The following is a 20,128-nucleotide window of genomic DNA, read 5'->3' as shown; positions in this document are numbered from 1 at the left end:
ATCAAGGTTCTCAAGAAAGCATGAAGACCTATAAGTATGAACTCTTCCGGCGCCGAAAAGAGATGGCCGCCTCGCTTCGTGTTCCTTGGAAAATATGCAGTATTTTGTTTTTTTACGTGTTATTTCTTACATCGGTACCCCGGGTAATCTTAGGTTTCATTACATACAGTCGGGAGGAACTACTGAATATACGATTAACGCTCAACTCATCACGTTCCTACCAGGAATATGACTTTCCCGAAACGGATCCAGTGTTTTGCCTTCCACCCAATACAACGGATCTGATCCCAGCCGGCGACCCTGTGCGACGCCGAAAAAGGGGAAAACGAGGCGGTCTCGTGGTCAGGCTTCGGAGACGGCACATCGCGCTCCACTCCCTAGCATACTACTCGCCAATGTCCAGTCTCTTGACAATAAGGTTGATGAAATCCGAGCACGGGTAGCATTCCAGAGAGACATCAGGGATTGCAACGTGCTCGCTTCACGGAAACATGGCTAACTCAAGGGACGCTAACGGAGTCGGTGCAGCCAGCTGGTTTCTTCATGCATCGCGCCGACAGAAACAAACATCTTTCCGGTAAAGAAGAGGGCGGGGGGTATGCCTTATGATTAACGAGAAGTGGTGTGATCATCATACAACACACAAGAACTCAAGTCGTTCTGTTCACCTGTCTAGAACTCTCACAATCAAATGTCGACCGCATTATCTACCAAGGGAATTCTCGTCAATCATAATCACAGCCGTATACATTCCCCCCCAAGCAGACACATCGATGGCCCTGAACGAACTTTATCTGACTCTTTGTAAACTGGAAACCACACACCCTGAGGCTGCATTCATCGTAGCTGGGGATTTTAACAAGGCTAATCTAAAACAAAACTCCCTAAATTCTATCAGCATATCGATTGTGCTACCAGGGCTGGAAAAACACTAGACCATTGTATACTAATTTCCGCGACGCTTATAAGGCCCTCCCCCGCCCCCTTTCGGAAAAGCTGACCACGACTCCATTTTGTTGATTCCAGCCTACAAACAGAAACTCAAACAACAAGCTCCCGCGCTCAAGGTCTGTTCAACGCTGGTCCGACCAATCTGAATCCACGCTTCAAGACTGCTTCGATCACGCGGATTGGAATATGTTCCGCATCGCGTCCAACAACAAAATTGACGAATATGCTGATTCGGTGAGCGAGTTCATTAGGAAGTGCATTGACGATGTCGTACCCACAGCAACGATAAAAACATTCCCAAACCAGAAACCGTGGATTGACGGCAGCATTCGCGTGAAACTGAAAGCGCGAACCACTGCTTTTAACCAGGGCAAGGTGACCGGAAGCATGACCGAATACAAACAGTGTAGCTATTCTCTCCGCAAGGCAATCAAACAGGCTAAGTCTCAGTACAGAGACAAAATCGAGTCGCAATTCAACAGCTCAGACACAAGAGGTATGTGGCAGGGTCTACAGTCAATCACGGATTACAAAAAGAAAACCAGCCCCGTCGAGGACCAGGATGTCTTGCTCCCAGACAGGCTAAACAACTTTTTTGCCCGCTTTGAGGACAATACAGTGCCACTGACACGCCCCTACCAAAACCTGCGGGCTCTCCTTCACTGCAGCCGAGGTGAGTAAAACATTTAAACGTGTTAACCCTCGCAAGGCTGCAGGCCCAGACGGCATTCCCAGCCGCGTCCTCAGAGCATGCGCAGAACCAGCTGGCTGGTGTGTTTACGGACATATTCAATCAATCCTTATCCAGTTGCTGTTCCCACATGCTTCAAGAGGGCCACCATTGTTCCTGTTCCCAAGAAAAGCTAAGGTAACTGAGCTAAACGACTACCGCCCGTAGCACTCACTTCCGTCATCATGAAGTGCTTTGAGGACTAGTCAAGGACCATATCACCTCCACCCTACCGGACACCCTAGACCCACTCCAATTTGCTTACCGACCCAATAGGTCCACAGACGACGCAATCGCAACCACACTGCACACTGCCCTAACCCATCTGGACAAGAGGAATACCCATGTGAGAATGCTGTTCATCGATTACAGCTCAGCATTTAACACCATAGTACCCTCCAAACTCGTCATCAAGCTCGAGACCCTGGGTCTCGACCCCGCCCTGTGCAACTGGGTCCTGGACTTCCTGACGGGCCGCCCCCAGGTGGTGAGGGTAGGTAACAACATCTCCACCCCGCTGATCCTCAACACTGGGGCCCCACAAGGGTGCGTTCTGAGCCCTCTCCTGTACTCCCTGTTCACCCACGACTGCGTGGCCATGCACGCCTCCAACTCAATCATCAAGTTTGCGGATGACACTACAGTGGTAGGCTTGATTACCAACAACGACGAGACGGCCTACAGGGAGGAGGTGAGGGCCCTCGGAGTGTGGTGTCAGGAAAATAACCTCACACTCAACGTCAACAAAACAAAGGAGATGATTGTGGACTTCAGGAAACAGCAGAGGGAGCACCCCCTATCCACATCGACGGGTCAGTAGTGGAGAAGGTGGAAAGTTTTAAGTTCCTCGGTGTACACATCACGGACAAACTGAATTGGTCCACCCACACAGACAGCGTTGTGAAGAAGGCGCAGCAGCGCCTCTTCAACCTCAGGGCTGAAGAAATTCGGCTTGTCACCAAAAGCACTCACAAACTTCTACAGATGCACAATCGAGAGCATCCTGTCGGGCTGTATCACCGCCTGGTACGGCAACTGCTCCGCCCACAACCGTAAGGCTCTCCAGAGGGTAGTGAGGTCTGCAGAACGCATCACCAGGGGCAAACTACCTGCCCTCCAGGACACCTACACCACCCGGTGTCACAGGAAGGCCATAAAGATCATCAAGGACAACAACCACCCAAGCCACTGCCTGTTCACCCCGCTATCATCCAGAAGGCGAGGTCAGTACAGGTGCATCAAAGCAGGGACCGAGACTGAAAAACAGCTTCTATCTCAAGGCCATCAGACTGTTAAACAGCCACCACTAACATTTAGCGGCCGCTGCCAACATACTGACTCAACTCCAGCCACTTAAAAATGGGAATTGATGGAAATTATGTAAAAATGTCCACTAGCCACTTAAGCAATGCCACTTAATACAAATGTACATTACCCTACATTACCCATCTCATATGTATATACTGTACTCTATATCATCTACTGCATCTTGCCATCTTTATGCAATACATGTACCACTAGCCACTTTAAACTATGCCACTTTATGTTTACATACCCTACAGTACTCATCTCATACGTATATACCGTACTCTATACCATCTACTGCATCTGCCATGCCGTTCTGTACCACAACTCATTCATATATCTTTATGTACATATTCTTTATCCCTTTACACTTGTGTGTGTGTGTAAGGTAGTAGTGTGGAATTGTTAGGTTAGATTACTGTTGGTTATTACTGCATTGTCGGAACTAGAAGCACAAGCATTTCGCTACACTCGCATTAACATCTGCTAACCATGTGTATGTGACTAATAAAATTTGATTTGATTTGAAGTAAGACTACTTGGTTTGTAATTTGGAGATGTAGGTATGTACACCTCGAACGAAAGTGTATACTAAGGAGATGAATCTCTGATCTTAACAGCGCCATTCTTATGCTTTCACAACCTTATAAATTAAATTAGCTTATAAAATAGCAACATGTCACTCAAATAATTTTATGAAGATAGCACATGAGCCTTTTACTTAGCATGACAAGGGTAATGTCAGACTCAACGGGAATTTTCGTTTCAATGGGACATGTCTTTGAAGTATAATGAATTTGAAAGTGTCCAAATGGAATATGTTGGTTATCATATGTACAAATCAGTATTATGTCTTGGGCAGGTTGTTTTCAGGTGCTCCACAAGTTGTGAATAGCAACATTTATAGGAAACATACAACTGAAATATGAAATATATTGTTGACATATACCAATTAAAATTGGTAGTGCAATTGAATATCCACATATATGCTTTCAAGTACTGCTGTTTATCCACAATTCCCAGATACAGATTTACACTTAAAAATGTCACAGTGGCACCAACACTAACAGACAGCTAACACAATACGAATGTAAAAGTGTTTTATGCCTTCAAGAGTACAATTTTAGTCCAATCATTAGAATTCAACAACACTCACTACATAGGGCAGCATTTTTAAATTGCTAATGGATGTGCATAGGAAGAGACAAACATATATCCTGCACAATGTGTGTAATGCAATAGAATTAATCCAGGTTATAATATATATAATACACACCAATCATCTCATACTTAATGTTTTTTAAAGCATAGTATCACCAAATAAATGCTTAGCGTAAAAGTAACTAGAAAAGGGGGAGTTGGGGATAAGTAAATTTCACTTTCAAATAATATCAATTTAACTTATCAATACATCAAGAGAATTTACATGGCGTGGAGCCTTTGTMAGGCAAAAGAGAGATTCCGAGAACGAGGCCTACTCAATCAGTCGATGCATGCATGCAACGCAATGAATAGCTGAACATAAATTATGTACTTTAACTATGAGGCATACTGTTCAATCAAGTCATTGGTTCAAATCAATGATGATTTTTAAGTTTGAAATGACAAATTGCATGACAATCTATTCTCAAGCAAACAGATACGTAAGAATGCTTTGTTTCTAGCTTTTCCTATGTTATTCATTCACCAGATATGAAATACTAGGCAGCAGTCTGAGGAGAATTAAGACTCACGAGGAGTACGCAACTTAACCTAAACTAAAAAACATGCTAATCAGATTTCTCAGTGTAAGAAAACAGCATTATTTCTTATAGATATGACCCCATAACCTGTGTTGCTATGCTCTACTACACACAAATATATTTCACCTTCCTAGACCTAGAGCATAGAGATGGTGGTGTTAGCCACTAAACATGTCTGAACAAACAGAGAAATACAGAGAGCTCTAAAAGTATTGGGACAGCGAAGTCACAATTGTTCTGTTCTTTTGAAATGCTAAGGACTATGAGGTTAAAGTGTAGACTTTTTATACATAGCCCCCCCCCCCCCCATTTTAGGGGACTAAAAGTATTGGGACAAATGTGTTGGATGCATTTGCTGTTTGTTTTGGTTGTGCTTCAGATCATTTTGTGCCCATGGTAGCATCCATTAATGTGGATGCTATCATGACTACGGACAATCCTGAATGAATTGTGAACGATGAGAAAGTTATATGCACAAATATATCGCCCCCCAAAATGCTAACCTCCCGTTATTGTAATGGTGAGAGGTTAGCATGTCTTGGGGGTAAAATATGTATTTCTCACTCATTCACGATTCAATGAGAATTATCCGTAATCATGGTAGCATTCACATTAATGTAGAAGTGTTTRGAAACATATTATATTCACAATAAAAGTGACTCCAAAATTGCACAATAATACACTATATACCATTCATCCCTATTGGGTACAAAACAATCTGATACACAACCAAAACAAACAAATGCATCCAACAAATGTGTAGAATCACAACCTTAATGTAGTCATTGCGTGCTATGAATATGGGACCAAATACTTCACTTTTTACAACTTTAATACACATAAGTGAATTTGTCCCATTTGGTCTCCTAAAATGGGGGGACTATGTACAAAAGTGCTGTAATTTCCTAAACGGTTCACCCGATATGGATGAAAATACCCTGACAGTCTGCACTTTAACCACATACTCATTGTATCATTTAAAGTGCTGGAGTAGAGCCAAAACAACAACAAAAAAATCACTGTCCCAATACTTTTGGAGCACACTGTAAAAGTCCCACAAAGCAGATAGCGACAAGAGTTTGCAGATATACATTACAGTTGAGATCACTTGCATATGAATAACTAACTTAAAAAGACACCATACAATAAGTATCAAAAGGCAGAGTGAGTAAACAATATGAATAGATTAGAAAACAATTTAAAGAGACTGAGGGCAGAAAGTTTCCAGATGCATCTCGCCCCACAGCCTGTTGGATGAGGTCTAGAAAAGAAAGCCGAGGAGCAAGGGGATTGTTTTATCCTTTCCCTCCCTTTCCTTCAAGGTGAGGGCACTGTGTGAGTTGAGTGGGACGCACCTCTGAAAAGTTGTGTACGTTCAATGCAAGGGGGGGTTTGGTCAAACATGTCAAGGCCTCCAGACAGAAAGAATGAGATGCGACGACAGCGTCAGGGCTCAGGAAGACTTGCGCTCCAGCATGTAGTATCGATACATGATACCCACAACAACTGCAGCTATGGCAGGTATCAACCATGTGGTCCACGAGCTAGAGAAAGAAGGAAAGAGCACTTAGACATTCAGCCAGGGAACAAAAACAGCTCAGTGAAGAATGATTAGGAGACAGAATACTTAGTCAATGCAAATGGAATAATCAAATCCTTATCGCTTATGACTGACCTCGAGCCATCTCCTGAAGTTGTAATGAATTCTTCCTGTGGGAGAATTTTTGTTGTTGTTGATAAAACAAAGTTCAAGAGTTAGCATTAGTAAAATAGGTGTTACATTATTATAAAACATTTTTACAGAACATTTACTTGAATACTTTACCTTTGCGCCATCCTTCTTCCGGTCATCCTAAAAGACAGGGTGAAATAATCATTTACACACTTGTACGATCAGAATAAATCATGCCACAGATAATTTTTTTGTTCCATCATTAAACGAAAATGATGTTTCAATTAATGAATTTGCAATGATTGAGAGTTCAACAGTTGAGAGAAAGCAATCTCTGTACCATATGGAGCTCCCCAATGTAGTACTGGATAAGCATCTCTCTGGCATCTGTAGAGTGACCAACATCCTCAAAGCTCTCTGTGGCATCTGCACCTGCCTGCTCCACCAGAACCTCCTCTCCTCCTGGATGCTGAAAACACAGAAACAAGTGGTAGACTTAATTTCATTATGATCTGTCACTACCGACAGTTACTGCATGGTCGGAACTAGAAGCACAAGCATTTCGCTACACTCGCATTAACATCTGCTAACCATGTGTATTTGACAAATAAATGTAGATTTGATTTGAATGTAATCACAGACTACACAATTACAATATGATGTCCTACATGACATGGATGGCTGGCTTATGTCGACCTAAATGTCAATATGATAAATGTGTTAAATAAAGCTCTGAACTCTTAATTATCTGATATCCTGAAATTATTATGGATTGGCATATTATAGGGATAGATTGCTTCATTAAAAATGGTTAAAGCTCCAATGTCAACTTTTTTGTTGGCAGGCTCACTCTTTGAAGGTAAACAAATATTACCGTGTGGTGTTACTTCACAAATACAGCCTTGATAATAACACATGAAAGAGGTCATGCCAAAGATACTTGTAACTAACCCTTTTAATCTTAACCTGAAATCCAGAACCTGTACCATTAGCAAAAATGGTTTAGCATGACATGTGTGTGGAACGATAGCTAAACAGACTGGTACCCCATGCTACATTTACATTTAAGTCATTTAGCAGACGCTCTTATCCAGAGCGACTTACACATTGGAAAGTTCATACATAGTCAATGAACCCACAACCCTGGCGTTGCAAGCGCCATGCTCTACCAACTGAGCCACACGGGACCATGCTACTTTCATTGTGGTCATGCTGTGCCATTGGCATTGTATTTCGATTTATTTTCCCATTACACCTTTAATAGATGGTGGGTTGCGCAACTTTAGGCGACTGACCTCTWGTAACCCGCCCTATTTTTGGCCAATTAGGCTAGCAAACTAGTTACGTTAGCTAGCTAACGTTACGCTAGGTACGTTCCATAATAATGCATCTCCAGTCCAGGTGCAACATTACACCATCTCTGTTAATATTATTGGGAATATGCAGGTAGACACAGATAGTATACACAGTTAAGTTAGCCACATTAACTAGCTAGTTAAACTGGCAAARCACACACTAGCCAAAATAGCAAATGCTAATGCTGGCAAGCTGCCTCCCTCAGCCTGTGTTGACTGAGCATTAGATAAATAACGTTCGGATATGGTAGCTAGCTAGAAAGACCCAGACCTTCACATATGTGCATTGTTACGTAGATAGTTAGTTGTCTATCTAGCTAGACGTTTGGTTGGCGCAGAACCTAAATTAATTTGAAACCAGGCGTAGCTAATGCTAGTCAGCTAACGTTAGCACGGGTGGTATTTTGATCTTACCTCCTCCAAGAAACTGGTGATGTTATACACTTTATCGTGGATGATAAGCCATGCGTCCTTGCTCATATTATGAGCTTTTATTTCTTCCAATGTGTAGTATTTCACATCGCTATCTGCTGTCTTTTCTGCGGTGTGATTCACATCCCCCATGCTGTTAGCAGCACCATTTGTGTTGATCATGTTATCGTTCATTTCCTCGCCCATTATCTGTTTTAACACTATTTGCCTAGCTAGCTAAGTCCCTAAGTTACACTTTGATTATCCAACGTTGAATCGTATGCTGTAGAGTTTATAAAACAGAATGAAGGTTCGTGTATCCAATGTGGACTGCCTTAGCAATGCATAAGCCTAAATTTCGTAGGACAAGCCAGTTTCCCCTTTGCAACCGGCATATCGTTACATCAGCAGACATGCGGAAAGAACCAATGATTACATCCCGGTGTCACCTTCCAATGAACATGTATTGACTTTTAGACAAGTAACCAATGAAAGGCAACATTGTAGAATTGTAACCAATCACAGGTGACCTTTAGATGATCATGAGACCTCGTCATTTAGCATGTCCATGGAAGAGTTAGATCAAGTATTTTACATTACTCACATATCAAATCAGTTTTATTGCTCCTTTGAAATGTCATTGGATTTGGCTAATGATCAATGCAATTCCATCCTGCATACTGCCTTTGTCAGTAGTGTTGTTTTTGAGTAGGTTCCACTTCCAACCTCGACCACTGAAGTGATGTCTATGTACACTGAACAAAAATATAAACACAACATGCAACAATTTCTAAGATTTTACTGAGTTACAGTTCATATGAGGAAATCAGTCAATGGAAATACATTCATTAGTCCCCAATCCATGGATTTCACATGACTGGGAATACATACAGTATGCATCTGTTGGTCACAGATACCTTTAAAAATTTACAAAAATAAAGGTAGGGGTGTTGTTCAGAAATCCTTTGCATACACTTAATCAGGCTGTTGATTGTGGCCTGTGGAATGTTGTCCCACTCCTCTTCAATGGCTGTGCGAAGTTGCTGGATATTGCCGGAMACTGGAACCAGCTGTCGTATACATCGACCCAGAGCAACCCAAACAGGCTCAATGGGTGACATGTCTGGTGAGTATACAGGCCATGGAAGAACAGGGACATTTTCAGTTTCCAGGAATTGTGTATAGATCCTTGTGAAATTGGGCTTTCCATTATTATGCTGAAACATGAGGTGATTGCTGCGGATGAATGGCACGGCAATGGTAAGGACGACAACCACGCAGATGAACTTCCCTGATACGGTTTCTGACAGTTTGTGCAGAAATTCTGTGCAAACTCACAGTTTCATCAGCTGTCCGGGTGGCTGATCTCAGACAATCCTGCAGGTGAAGAAGCCGGATGTGGAGGTCCTGGGCTGGCGTGGTTACATGTGGTCTTCGGTTGTGAGGCCGATTGGACGTATTGCCAAATTCTCTAAAACGACATTGGAGGCTTATGTTAGATAAATGAACATTAATATTCTCTAGCAACAGCTCTGGTGGACGTTCCTGTAGTCAGCATGCTAATTGCAAGCTAACTCAAATCTGTGGCATTGTGTTGTATGACAAAACTGCACATGGATTACCTTGGCAAAGGAGAAATGCAGGGATGAAATAACAGGGATGTAAACAAATTTGTGCCCAACAACTATTTTTTTTATTGAATCTTTATTTAAYTAGGCAAGTCAGTTAAGAACAAATTCTTATTTACAATGACGGCCTATGGGAACAACACTTTACATGTGTTTATATTTTTGTTCAGTGTAGTCTGTTTCTCTGCATTCAGTGATAAGGAGGCAGTGGGAGGCTACATGTACAACATTGACATGCTGGTTAAGGGGGACACTGACAGGAGTGTAGCAGAGTTTTTATCAGGCCTGCCTGATAGCATACACAGGGATGTCATGCATTACTGTCATCTCATCACCAATGTAGACAACACCAGGCAAACATTGCTCTGAGTTTGAACTAATAACACCTGATAATGTAGTAACCTGAATAGGAATTCATAAAACGTAATGTAATTTTCAAGAAAACACTAAATACTTCCACTTATATCATGCATTTCATCCTATAAATATATTGTAGCAATACTTGCTATATGAGCCATGTTACAATTCCCACCTAGTTGGTTAAACCTATTTGCGTGATGTGTAAAATGTTTGCCTTTCACGCCAGTGACCCAGGCTCGCTTCCCTGCCATTCACTACATTGGTGTCAGAAGTGGGATGGCGTCATGAGGCCATCGGAACGCACGGGCAGACGTGCGAAGGGGTTTGAAAGAAAGTTGAAGCACCGGGTAGTGTCTTCCTGTTCAAAAGGAGGCAGTGTAGCAATCCATGTTATTTGAGCCAAGTTACAATTCCCATCAAGTGTGTTAACCCTATTGGCACAATGTGTAGGGTGTTTGCCTTCCACGCCAGTGACCCTGGTTTGCTTCCCTGCTTCAATGCTAAAAAAATCATGATCTTCACATGCTACACAAGATGGCAGTAAGTTAATACCCTTTGGCACCTGTGTCTAAACTAAAGACCAAACACCTTGAACTTTTGGATTTATTTTGCTTTGTTCACAGAGGTCCTTCTTGGGTCATCATTGCACTGTTCAATATGTGTACAGATGTAGGATCTTAATTTTAGCTAAAGGAAAATAATCCTGAAAAATAATCCTGCAGCAAAAGGAAATGTGAATTATGTGGTTTACAATTAATTGTATTTTTTGTAGGGGTTGATACATTTTCAATTAGGGCAAATCAAGTCTGACATTTTAAAGTGGGAATTACAAACTTTAGAAACCTTTTTAAACCTTGAATACACCACAAGTTTGCATTTCCTGCTGTACAGGAAAATTCTCACCAACAAAAGTGATCAAATTAAGATCCTACATCTGTATGGAATGATATGAAGAAGTGTGTAAGAATGGCAGTGCATGGCAGTGCCAAACCATACATACAGAATATCAACCAATAACAGAAACATGGGTCAGTCTCGTCAACCTCTTGTATGAAAGATCTCCCCTGAAAATATCTACTCTAATGTTGAGTAAAATTAAACCTCCCATAAACTGGAGGACATTCTTTCAATCCTTCAAATGCACTTATTCCAAAATAACACGTTCACCTAATCTCCAGCAGATAGGCTGTTTGCATCTACAACCAGGGAATATCTTTGGGGAGGGGTCTGAGTTATCTCTCGAGCTGTAGCCACATCCCAGGGGGCCCCGTGTTAGACACCTCGATAACAGAAGGAACATTGGTGGGAGTGGAGCGACWGCAGAGTGAGCAACATTTGGAGCCAGCCAGCAGCGGAGCAGTGTGTCATTAATATCCCTGTCTTGTCCTAGCCCTCACAGACTAATTGCTCTCACTARGGGGAAACAAGGCATTCCGGTGTCACCAAAGGCCACACTCCCTGTGACATAATCTGTGCAATTAGGCCTGCCCTCAGGCAGGTAGATACTGGTCTAGAGGTTGACTGGCTTGCACGGAATCATAAGACATTTCATATTCTTCTAGAGTTTGTCACGAACCAGCTCGAAGTTCGCAACAAAAGGGAGACAACGTGGAGCCAAGGAATAACAAAATATATTTATTTAAAAAAGTAAACTAAATACAATTAACAATGGTGTGTGTAATCAGTAGTGTTAGGGAGTGTTTGCATGCATAAATGTGATAATAGGGGTGTGTGAAAAGTGCCAAAGCAAGCAAGCAAACCAAACAAACAAACAAACAAACAACAAAAATGCCACAACCAAAAATCTATCAGTGTCTGCATGGAGAGAGTCTCCTCAATGAATGGGGAAGAGGTGCATTTCTCCTGGGACACACCCAAGCCCAGGTGTGTCCCATTTCGCTGACGACTCTCCCGGCTCGCCCCCCGACATCCTATTAAGGAAAACAGAGCAAAGAGAAGAATTCGGCAGACAGAGTGGGAGGGTCGTCACAAGGTCCTGCTCCTCTTGGGATTTGAGTATGGGAGACCGCACTTCATCTAACCTATCTTTCCTCAGTATATTTTCATGCTTAAAAATCCCTGTGTTATGACTATACAGTACATACAGTTGAAGTCGGAAGTTTACATACACTTTAGCCAAATACATTTAAAACTCAGTTTTTCACAATCTCTGACATTTAATCCTCGTAAAAATCCACTGTCTTAGGTCATTTAGCATAACTTATTTTAAGAATGTGAAATGTCAGAATAATAGTAGAGAGAATGGTCAGAAGAAGTTTACATACATTCAATTAGTATTTGGTAACATTGCCTTAAATTGCTTAACTTGGTTCAAACATTTCGGGAGCCTTCCACAAGCTTCCACAATAAGTTGGGTGCATTTTGGCCCATTCCTCCTGACAGAGTTGGTGTAACTGAGTCAGGTGTGTAGGCCTCCTTGCTCGCACACGCTTTTTCAGTTCTGCCCACAAATTTTCTATAGAATTGAGGTCAGGGCTTTTGGATGGCCATCCAATTCCTTGACTTTGTTGTCCTTAAGCCATTTTGTCACTTTGGAAGTATGCTTGGTGTCATTGTCCATTTGGAAGACCCATTTGCGACCAAGCATTAACTTCCTGACTGATATCTTGAGATGTTGCTTCAATATATCCACATAATTTCCTGCCTCATGTTGCCATCTATTTTGTGAAGTGCACCAGTCCCTCCTGCAGCAAAGCACCCCACAACATGATGCTGCCACCCCCATGCTTCACGGTTGGATGGTGTTCTTCGCTTGCAAGCCTCCCCTTTTTCCTCCAAACATAACGATGGTCATTATGGCCAAACAGTTCAATTTTTGTTTCATCAGACCAGAAGACATTTTTCCAAAAAGTACGATTTTTGTCCCCATGTGCAGTTGCAAACCGTAGTCTGGCTTTTTTTATGGCAGTTTTGAAGCAGTGGCTTCTTCCTTTCTGAGCGGCCTTTCAGGTTATGTCGATATAGGACTCGTTTTACTGTGGATATAGATACTTTTGTACCTGTTTCCTCCAGCATCTTCACAAGGTCCTTTGCTGTTGTTCTGGGATTGATTTGCACTTTTCGCACCAAAATACGTTCATCTCTAGGAGACAGAACGCATCTCCTTCCTGAGCGGTATGACAGCTGCGAGGTCCCATGGTGTTTATACTTGCGTACTATTGTTTGTACAGATGAACGTGGTACCTTCAAGTGTTTGGAAATTGCTCCCAAGGATGAATCAGACTTGTGGAGGTCTACAATTTTTTCTCTGAGGTCCTGGCTGATTTCTTTTGATTTTCCCACGATGTCAAGCAAAGAGGCACTGAGTTTGAAGGTAGGCCTTGAAAGAAATCCACAGGTACACCTCCAATTGACTCAAATTATGTCAATTAGTCTGTCAGAAGCTTCTAAAGCCATGACATCATTTTCTGTAATTTTCCAAGCTGTTGAAAGGCACAGTCAACTTAGTGTATGTAAACTTCTGACCCACTGGAATTGTGATACAGTGAATTATAAGTGAAATAATCTGTCTGTTAACAATTGTTGGAAAAATTACTTGTGTCATGAACAAGGTAGATGTCCTAACCGACTTGCCAAAACTATAGTTTGTTAACAAGAAATTTATGGCGTGGTTGAAAAACGAGTTTTAATGACTCCAACCTCAGTGTATGTAATCAGGTGTGGCACAACTTCTGACTTCAACTGTAAATGTACTGGTTCAAATTCAGTCCACCCCTAGTCAACCACCACCTTTTTACTAAGTTCAACAAACTAGATGATGATATGAACCTCTGACATCTGGTATTTCCACTGTGATCTTCACATTGGTGAGCAGAGTGCAGATGAGACCTGTGATATCTGTGTTATTGGACTTCTGCTGGCAGGCTTTTATTCTTAGTGACCCTATTGTATGAGCAACAGCACCACAGATCAATTGTATGAAGCTAGGATTTTGCTGCTCATATTCAGAGGGGTCACAGGGCACAGACCACGTTCTCCTTATTTTCAGCCTGTCACAGACAGGTCAGCAAACTCCATTCTACACATACACACAGTCTCAGTCATGGTGCACCTATGTCTAAATAACACATTCACCTAATCTCCAKCAGATAGGTTGTTTAATATCATGTTGAACCAAGGACAGTTGTTCATGTAACTCCCATGAATTGCCATTGAGAATGAAAGTAATGGGTTAAGTAAGCCTGATTTAGAAAGGCATTAGCGTGACAACTCAAGTAACTACTTCTCTGTTCTTACAAATGAATTAACAATATTACTTTCACCTTTACATAACTTTTAGGAGACAATCTTACGTCAAGTAGCTGTTTTCACATCCAATACTGAATGACTTTGGGGGAGGAGGGTGGCACATAAACAAAAGAAGTAATGTGGTCACTGGCCACCCACTCATATTCATTGTTCTTTTAAACAGTCATTCCATGGCACAATACAAAGAAACACTGGATAATGTCTTCCTCCCTCCAGGCACTTCCCTGATGAGGAACGGATGGTTATTGAAATAAAAGTTTTGCCGCCTACAGTCCCCAACAAGAGCACTCATGTAGAGTGTGCCCATGCCCGGCAAACCACAGATGGCACAGATCAACAGTCACTGATTCATCAATCATAATCAGGTGTGGCACAAACATAAAACATGATGACCACTCCACAGAATGTGACAAGTAGACAAAGAGAAACGATGACAAAAGAGCAGGTGGACATGGACATAACTCCAGCTACATGGAGTTTACCTGTTAACTGGAAGGCTGGATATCAGATTAGTCATTTTTCCGTGCATAAATCTGTACATTGTTGTCTCAGTTTACCTTCAGTTCTTACAACCGACTGTCACCATAAAGGTTTTGAGAGAGAGAGCCATATGATCACATCACACATTGTGGATCCTACTGTATATATCGGTAGGCCAATACGCATGAACACTAGATGGCACTACAAGGTCAAGCTGATGCTGCCAACTTACTCCTCAGTCGCATCAATTGTTCCATTTTCTGTGAAGAGGAAGAACTGAAAAGGAATAAAACACAAAATTCACATGGTTGATTTGATTCACGCATCCAGATTCATTATTCCTATTTATAATATATTAATCAAAGGAACACCACTCAGCATGTCCAGGGGGCACGGTAAGTGAACACAGTGGGTGGTGTCACACATGATGGGAGAGACATTAAACACCAAACCAAAACAGCAATAACAAATAACAACCAACAAGGACTATCATGATGGATAATTGGCGGAAACATTCGCATGAAAAGGTTTTCGATGCCACTAGAAATCCTCTTTGCCATCTAATGACAAAATTGCTATGTGCCCCATTGACAGTAGCCTATTCCTTAAAGCAGGTCATTTGATGACAACATTCTATCTGTTACCTCCTTTATCTTGTCTTTCCATGGATTTACACTATGCACATAGCAGATTCTTTGGACCAGACAGATGGTGGTGTTTATACACAGAAAATTGGACAGCGATTTCCCTGCTCTGTTTCTCTCTGTGTCTATCTGCCATGTGGAGTGGGCATTTAGATCATTTACTCTGGTCAGACTGACTGGGACTTAAGAGCAACAACAGTTGCATCCACGGCCCTTGCATAATCTTCCATTTGGTTACACAGCTGTCGACACTGTCAATCATTGCACTATATCTCAACCCAACCTGTTGTATAACAACAACTTATTTGCAGTATAGTACTGTAATCAATGTGTGTGTTTATAGAGGAACAATATACAGTATCTAGACTGGAGCGCTGATGCCCCATATAGTGCCCCTGAGACAGACATACTATATTTTTGTGACAGGTTTTCAAAGTCAACATTGCAAAGAAGAACAAAAAAAGTATTCCCCTAGCTATGAGACATGTTCAATAGCCACATGCTGCATTAAGGGAGTGTCTGTCAGCCTGATATTAATTGTATGGTAAGTCAATAGATTGGTCTGAATAAACATTTATGTGGAAAAAGCAATAGGAAAGTCGCAGAAGCAGCTCTAATATTAAAATCTAAATACTTGATTTTTGTATACCAGCATTAAACTTTCTTACTGACTCAACTATGTAAGGCGCACATTTTGTCAGCTACATTTATTCTCTGGGTTGTGGCAAAGGCAATGGGCAGGCAGTAATGTTATTGGAGATCGCAGTGTAGACTGTAGTACTATATATCTGCGGCCCTGTTGGGAGCAGATGAAGACATCAGTCCCCATGGCTGAGGCAGCTGTCAGATCCATCACAGCCACTCCTCAAGGAGAGCCTGGGCTGCCAATGCACAACATCACAATGACCACAGTGACTGACAGTCTCCGTACTATGTCAAATCCTCACCGGCTTGGAATGACCTTTTTGGCTATAAATGGAGTATTCAATATATTAATAATATGTCTAGCTGTACTGAATCTGTACTGAATCTAGCTGTATTCAATACCCAGATCCAGATGAAAATGAATTTTGGGACTATGATCAACAGATTGGACCAAAGCATGTCTATACATGTGCCTGTCAAACAAACACCTGATGCATATGTTGGTATTAGTAACACTGACAGTTCAGTCCTTTTAGTATTTCCACATCAGTGTTATCGACCATGACAGGCAGTGGTTAGAGACAATCAACTCTTCCTGGTAAATTACACACCTTTATCAAGGCCTTCTGTTGCTTTCGCTCTGAATCAATTCTCTTCAGACTATAATACCGAAGAGCAAAAAACTGTAATTTATCAATAAAAACATTCCAGTGTTATGTGATGCTATTCCTTCTATATCATAGAGATACAGACTTAGAACTACTGCTTTTTCCAATACTTCCATTCAGAGCAGAATGAATGAGCGATTCATCCCACTTCATTTGAGTGGCCAAAGGACCTTCAGGGGAAAATCAAGCTTTACACTCATGTCAGATGCACACAAGATATTTCAAGGAGAGGAACTCAAATAGCAGCCCTTGTATGAAAGGTCCACCAACACATTTCTATACTGTACATGGAGCGAACATTTAATCAAACTGAGTAAAAGGATGAAAACACAGCATACATACTCTCTAGCAATGGAGACTGGTGGGAGGAGCTTTAGGAGGATGGGCTCATTGTAATGACTGGAATGGAATCAATGGTACGGAGTCAAGCATGTGGTTTCAATGTGTTTGATACCGTTCCAATTATTCAATTCCAGCCATTACAATGAGCCCATCCTATTATAGCCCCTTCCAGCATCCGCCACTGCTCTCTAGCCCAATATTTTGCCCAAACCCAAGCCTGARCCCATATCAGACGTGGTGAATTTAAAATAGGTAATTGTACAGTGTCAATTTGCCAGTCTTTGTCTCATATGATGCTGATACTTGGTGAATTGTCAGATTGGAAAGGAAGTTTCCTAAGAACTATTATTCTATTCTATTCTCAAATGACTGAAAACTTTTGTAGTCTGGCTATGACTGCAGCTGAAAAGATGTATTGTATAACTTTTGTGGGATAATGAGGATCCTGCTCTACTTTTCACTGGATAAATTAGATCAATTCCTGAACTTACTTATTTAAGAGGTAGCCCAGAGCTATTTYCACCAAGTCAGAACCATGGCTGAATAACTGCATATCACCCACTACAGTGTAAGCTAGAACTACCAATGTAATTGCATTGTGAAAAATAATTTTTAATTACAGGTGTCAAACTTTTTTCAAAACTTCATTTTCAATTTCATGGATTCAGTCATATTGAACTAAAATCCTCCAGAAGGGCACACAATATTGGGATGTCAATATTTCAGTGAGCAGATTCATGGAGAGGTTTCAGAAATGCAATATGCGGTGTTCTAATAATACAAAGTACAATCTTACCAGTCTACCTCAGTGGTGTGTTGCCATGTCCTCAGGGTCTGCTGGTAGGCCAAGTAAAGTGTTCCTTGTTCTAAAGCTTGACAGATCTACCTTGATGTCAGCATATCAATGAAAATGCACTCTGCCATGGGAGCATAGACACAGAGGGAGGAGATAAAATAACAAAAACAAACCTCCAAACACTCATGAGATGAAACCAATTGTTTCGAGAGCTGAAACGGAACTATCCTGAAGTGCTTCCTTCCTATCACGAATTCCTTCATAAGATCTGATTAATTCAGCGTGTGAACAACACCTAAGTAATTAGCAAAGTCATAGTCTCTGGGGATGAGCTGAGCCATAGACAGGCCTGTGACTGTTTACCTTTTCATTGGGATTGGAGGGATTGATGTTGTACCCAGTCATTCACCTAGTCAATCACTGTTACAACGTGAGAGCACGGCTAATGAGCGTTATCTCTGTCAGTTCAGCAAAACCCAGCTCAGCTTTAGCATCAAATCATCTGCTGAATCCATTAAGCTACTATACACAACTTGCCCAAAAATTGCTGGAGGGACTGATAATCAGATTTAGATAATACTAATTTGATGCTGAGATGTAGATATGATGATGATGCTTGATAATGGTTCCAATCCCCTGATAGGGCTGCTATAGTCCCACAGTTACTGGATATCACTTTGATGGGCCTTTACTGCATCCAGAGGTCCTCTATAATCGTTCTCCTGAAGAGGACTTCACTTTAGTTTCATTGAGCCATAAAGAAAATCAATGTCTTCAATCTATATATAACCCAATATGACCACCTTGACGTATAGTCCATTAAAAAGTAGCAGTGTGAAGGGCCTGTAAGGATGATCACCGGAGGGTAACCCTGAGTGGTGTGGGAGCCGTCCTGTGAAATAGATCTAATCTCACTACAGTAAGAGCATTATGTTCAGGCCCTGCTGCTTTATCTGCTCCTCCTTTGCCCATTTCAGAAGCAGTGAAATGGCTATAGTTTTAATCTGCCAGCCTCTGCACTGCTTTGATGGTGCTCCCCTTCACATCCCATAATAAGCGGAGGCTGCACTGTGCTGAACAGCACAGCAGGTGCTCAGGGAGGGATCATCATCAGGATGTGTGGGGTTGCTTAAGAATTACTCCTAAAGTAAATCCATGTTACTGGCAGCTGCTACTTTCTTATCTGCTTAATCAAAATGTTCTACTTACTTACAGTATACCCAGGGCTTGATTTAATCTTTCAACACTGTGCAATGTTACTCAGTACTGCATGCAACCATATGCAACATTTTGCAATTAATTAACATTAGCCCAATTTTGTGACAAAACTAGCACGCCACTGTTCAATAAAACTGAATAGGTTGAATTCAGAAGTGGTGACACACTTCATATCCATGGATACTAGCTGGAGGAAAAATGTATCTGTAAATGGTTGTTGTTTGTTGAGTACATCAGACCTTTCCCTGACAAAATAGCCCCCCGCTGTATGGCTGACTGCCCGTGTGTCATTCCATAACATCACAGAGACCCAACCACACTGTCTGACAAGCTGGCACCTCCTACCCTGCCGTCAGCAGCCTGAACGTCTTTACGACAAAAGGCGCTATAAGCATGCAGCTGTGCTCTCCTCCACAGCTCTGACAGACAACAGGCTCATGCCACAGCCATGTGAAGCTTATCAAAGAGGAAATTAGAGGGGGAGGATAGTGTTTGCACGAGCTGTCCCTGCTAAGTAAACTGATGTTTTTAATTGCAATGTTTCTGACACCTCTCTTTGTGAACATTTWGAATAATCACAAAAGTGCAGGCAGAGGTGATGTCTGGCTGCATTTAGACAGGCAGCCCATTTCTGATATATTTTTCACTAATTGGTCTTTGAAAAAGCTCTGAAAAATATCTGATGTCAAAAAGATCTATTGTGATTGGTCAAAAGACCAATTAGTGGAAAAAAATATAAAATTGGGCTGCCTGTCTAAATGCAGCCTTTGTAGACTGAGAGGGTAATGGACTAGAGTCTAGACTGATGGGTCGAAGCTGAAAAACGTGAAGTTGATCAATCCTTGTCGAGGGAAGCGATCATTTTGTGTATATCACAAACCATGTTTCCATCCACAGTTTTTATGCAAGTAG

At 41.7% G+C, this 20,128-nt stretch overlaps 1 protein-coding gene across 1 annotated transcript; it reads right to left on the bottom strand.

The window, feature by feature from the left end:
* Positions 1 to 5,910: 5,910 nt before the first annotated feature.
* On the bottom strand, positions 5,911 to 8,595 carry LOC111974491 (cytochrome b5). Its single transcript, XM_024002199.2, has 5 exons — positions 8,170 to 8,595; positions 6,741 to 6,869; positions 6,554 to 6,580; positions 6,404 to 6,438; positions 5,911 to 6,272 (listed from the first exon to the last, which is right to left on the bottom strand). The coding sequence occupies exons 1-5, from the start codon at positions 8,371 to 8,373 to the stop codon at positions 6,182 to 6,184; spliced, it is 486 nt and encodes a 161-aa protein (XP_023857967.1). The 5' UTR covers positions 8,374 to 8,595; the 3' UTR covers positions 5,911 to 6,181.
* Between the last annotated feature and the right edge of the window lie 11,533 nt (positions 8,596 to 20,128).

Source organism: Salvelinus sp. IW2-2015, linkage group LG15 (genome assembly GCF_002910315.2).
Source record: "Salvelinus sp. IW2-2015 linkage group LG15, ASM291031v2, whole genome shotgun sequence".
In the NCBI taxonomy this organism is placed as follows: Eukaryota; Metazoa; Chordata; class Actinopteri; order Salmoniformes; family Salmonidae; genus Salvelinus; species Salvelinus sp. IW2-2015.
Note: the sequence above shows the minus strand (reverse complement) of the source record. Positions and strands in the feature narration are given on the sequence as shown.

Bases quoted from the DNA above. Each gene is read 5' to 3' on its own strand.
- LOC111974491 (XM_024002199.2), bottom strand. From the start codon at position 8,373: ATGGGCGAGGAAATGAACGATAACATGATCAACACAAATGGTGCTGCT. The intron at 6,439-6,553 runs GTAAAGTATTCA...ATTCTCCCACAG, and splicing joins GGAAGAAGGATGGCGCAAAG to GAAGAATTCATTACAACTTC. The intron at 6,273-6,403 runs GTCAGTCATAAG...TTCTTTCTCTAG, and splicing joins ACTTCAGGAGATGGCTCGAG to CTCGTGGACCACATGGTTGA.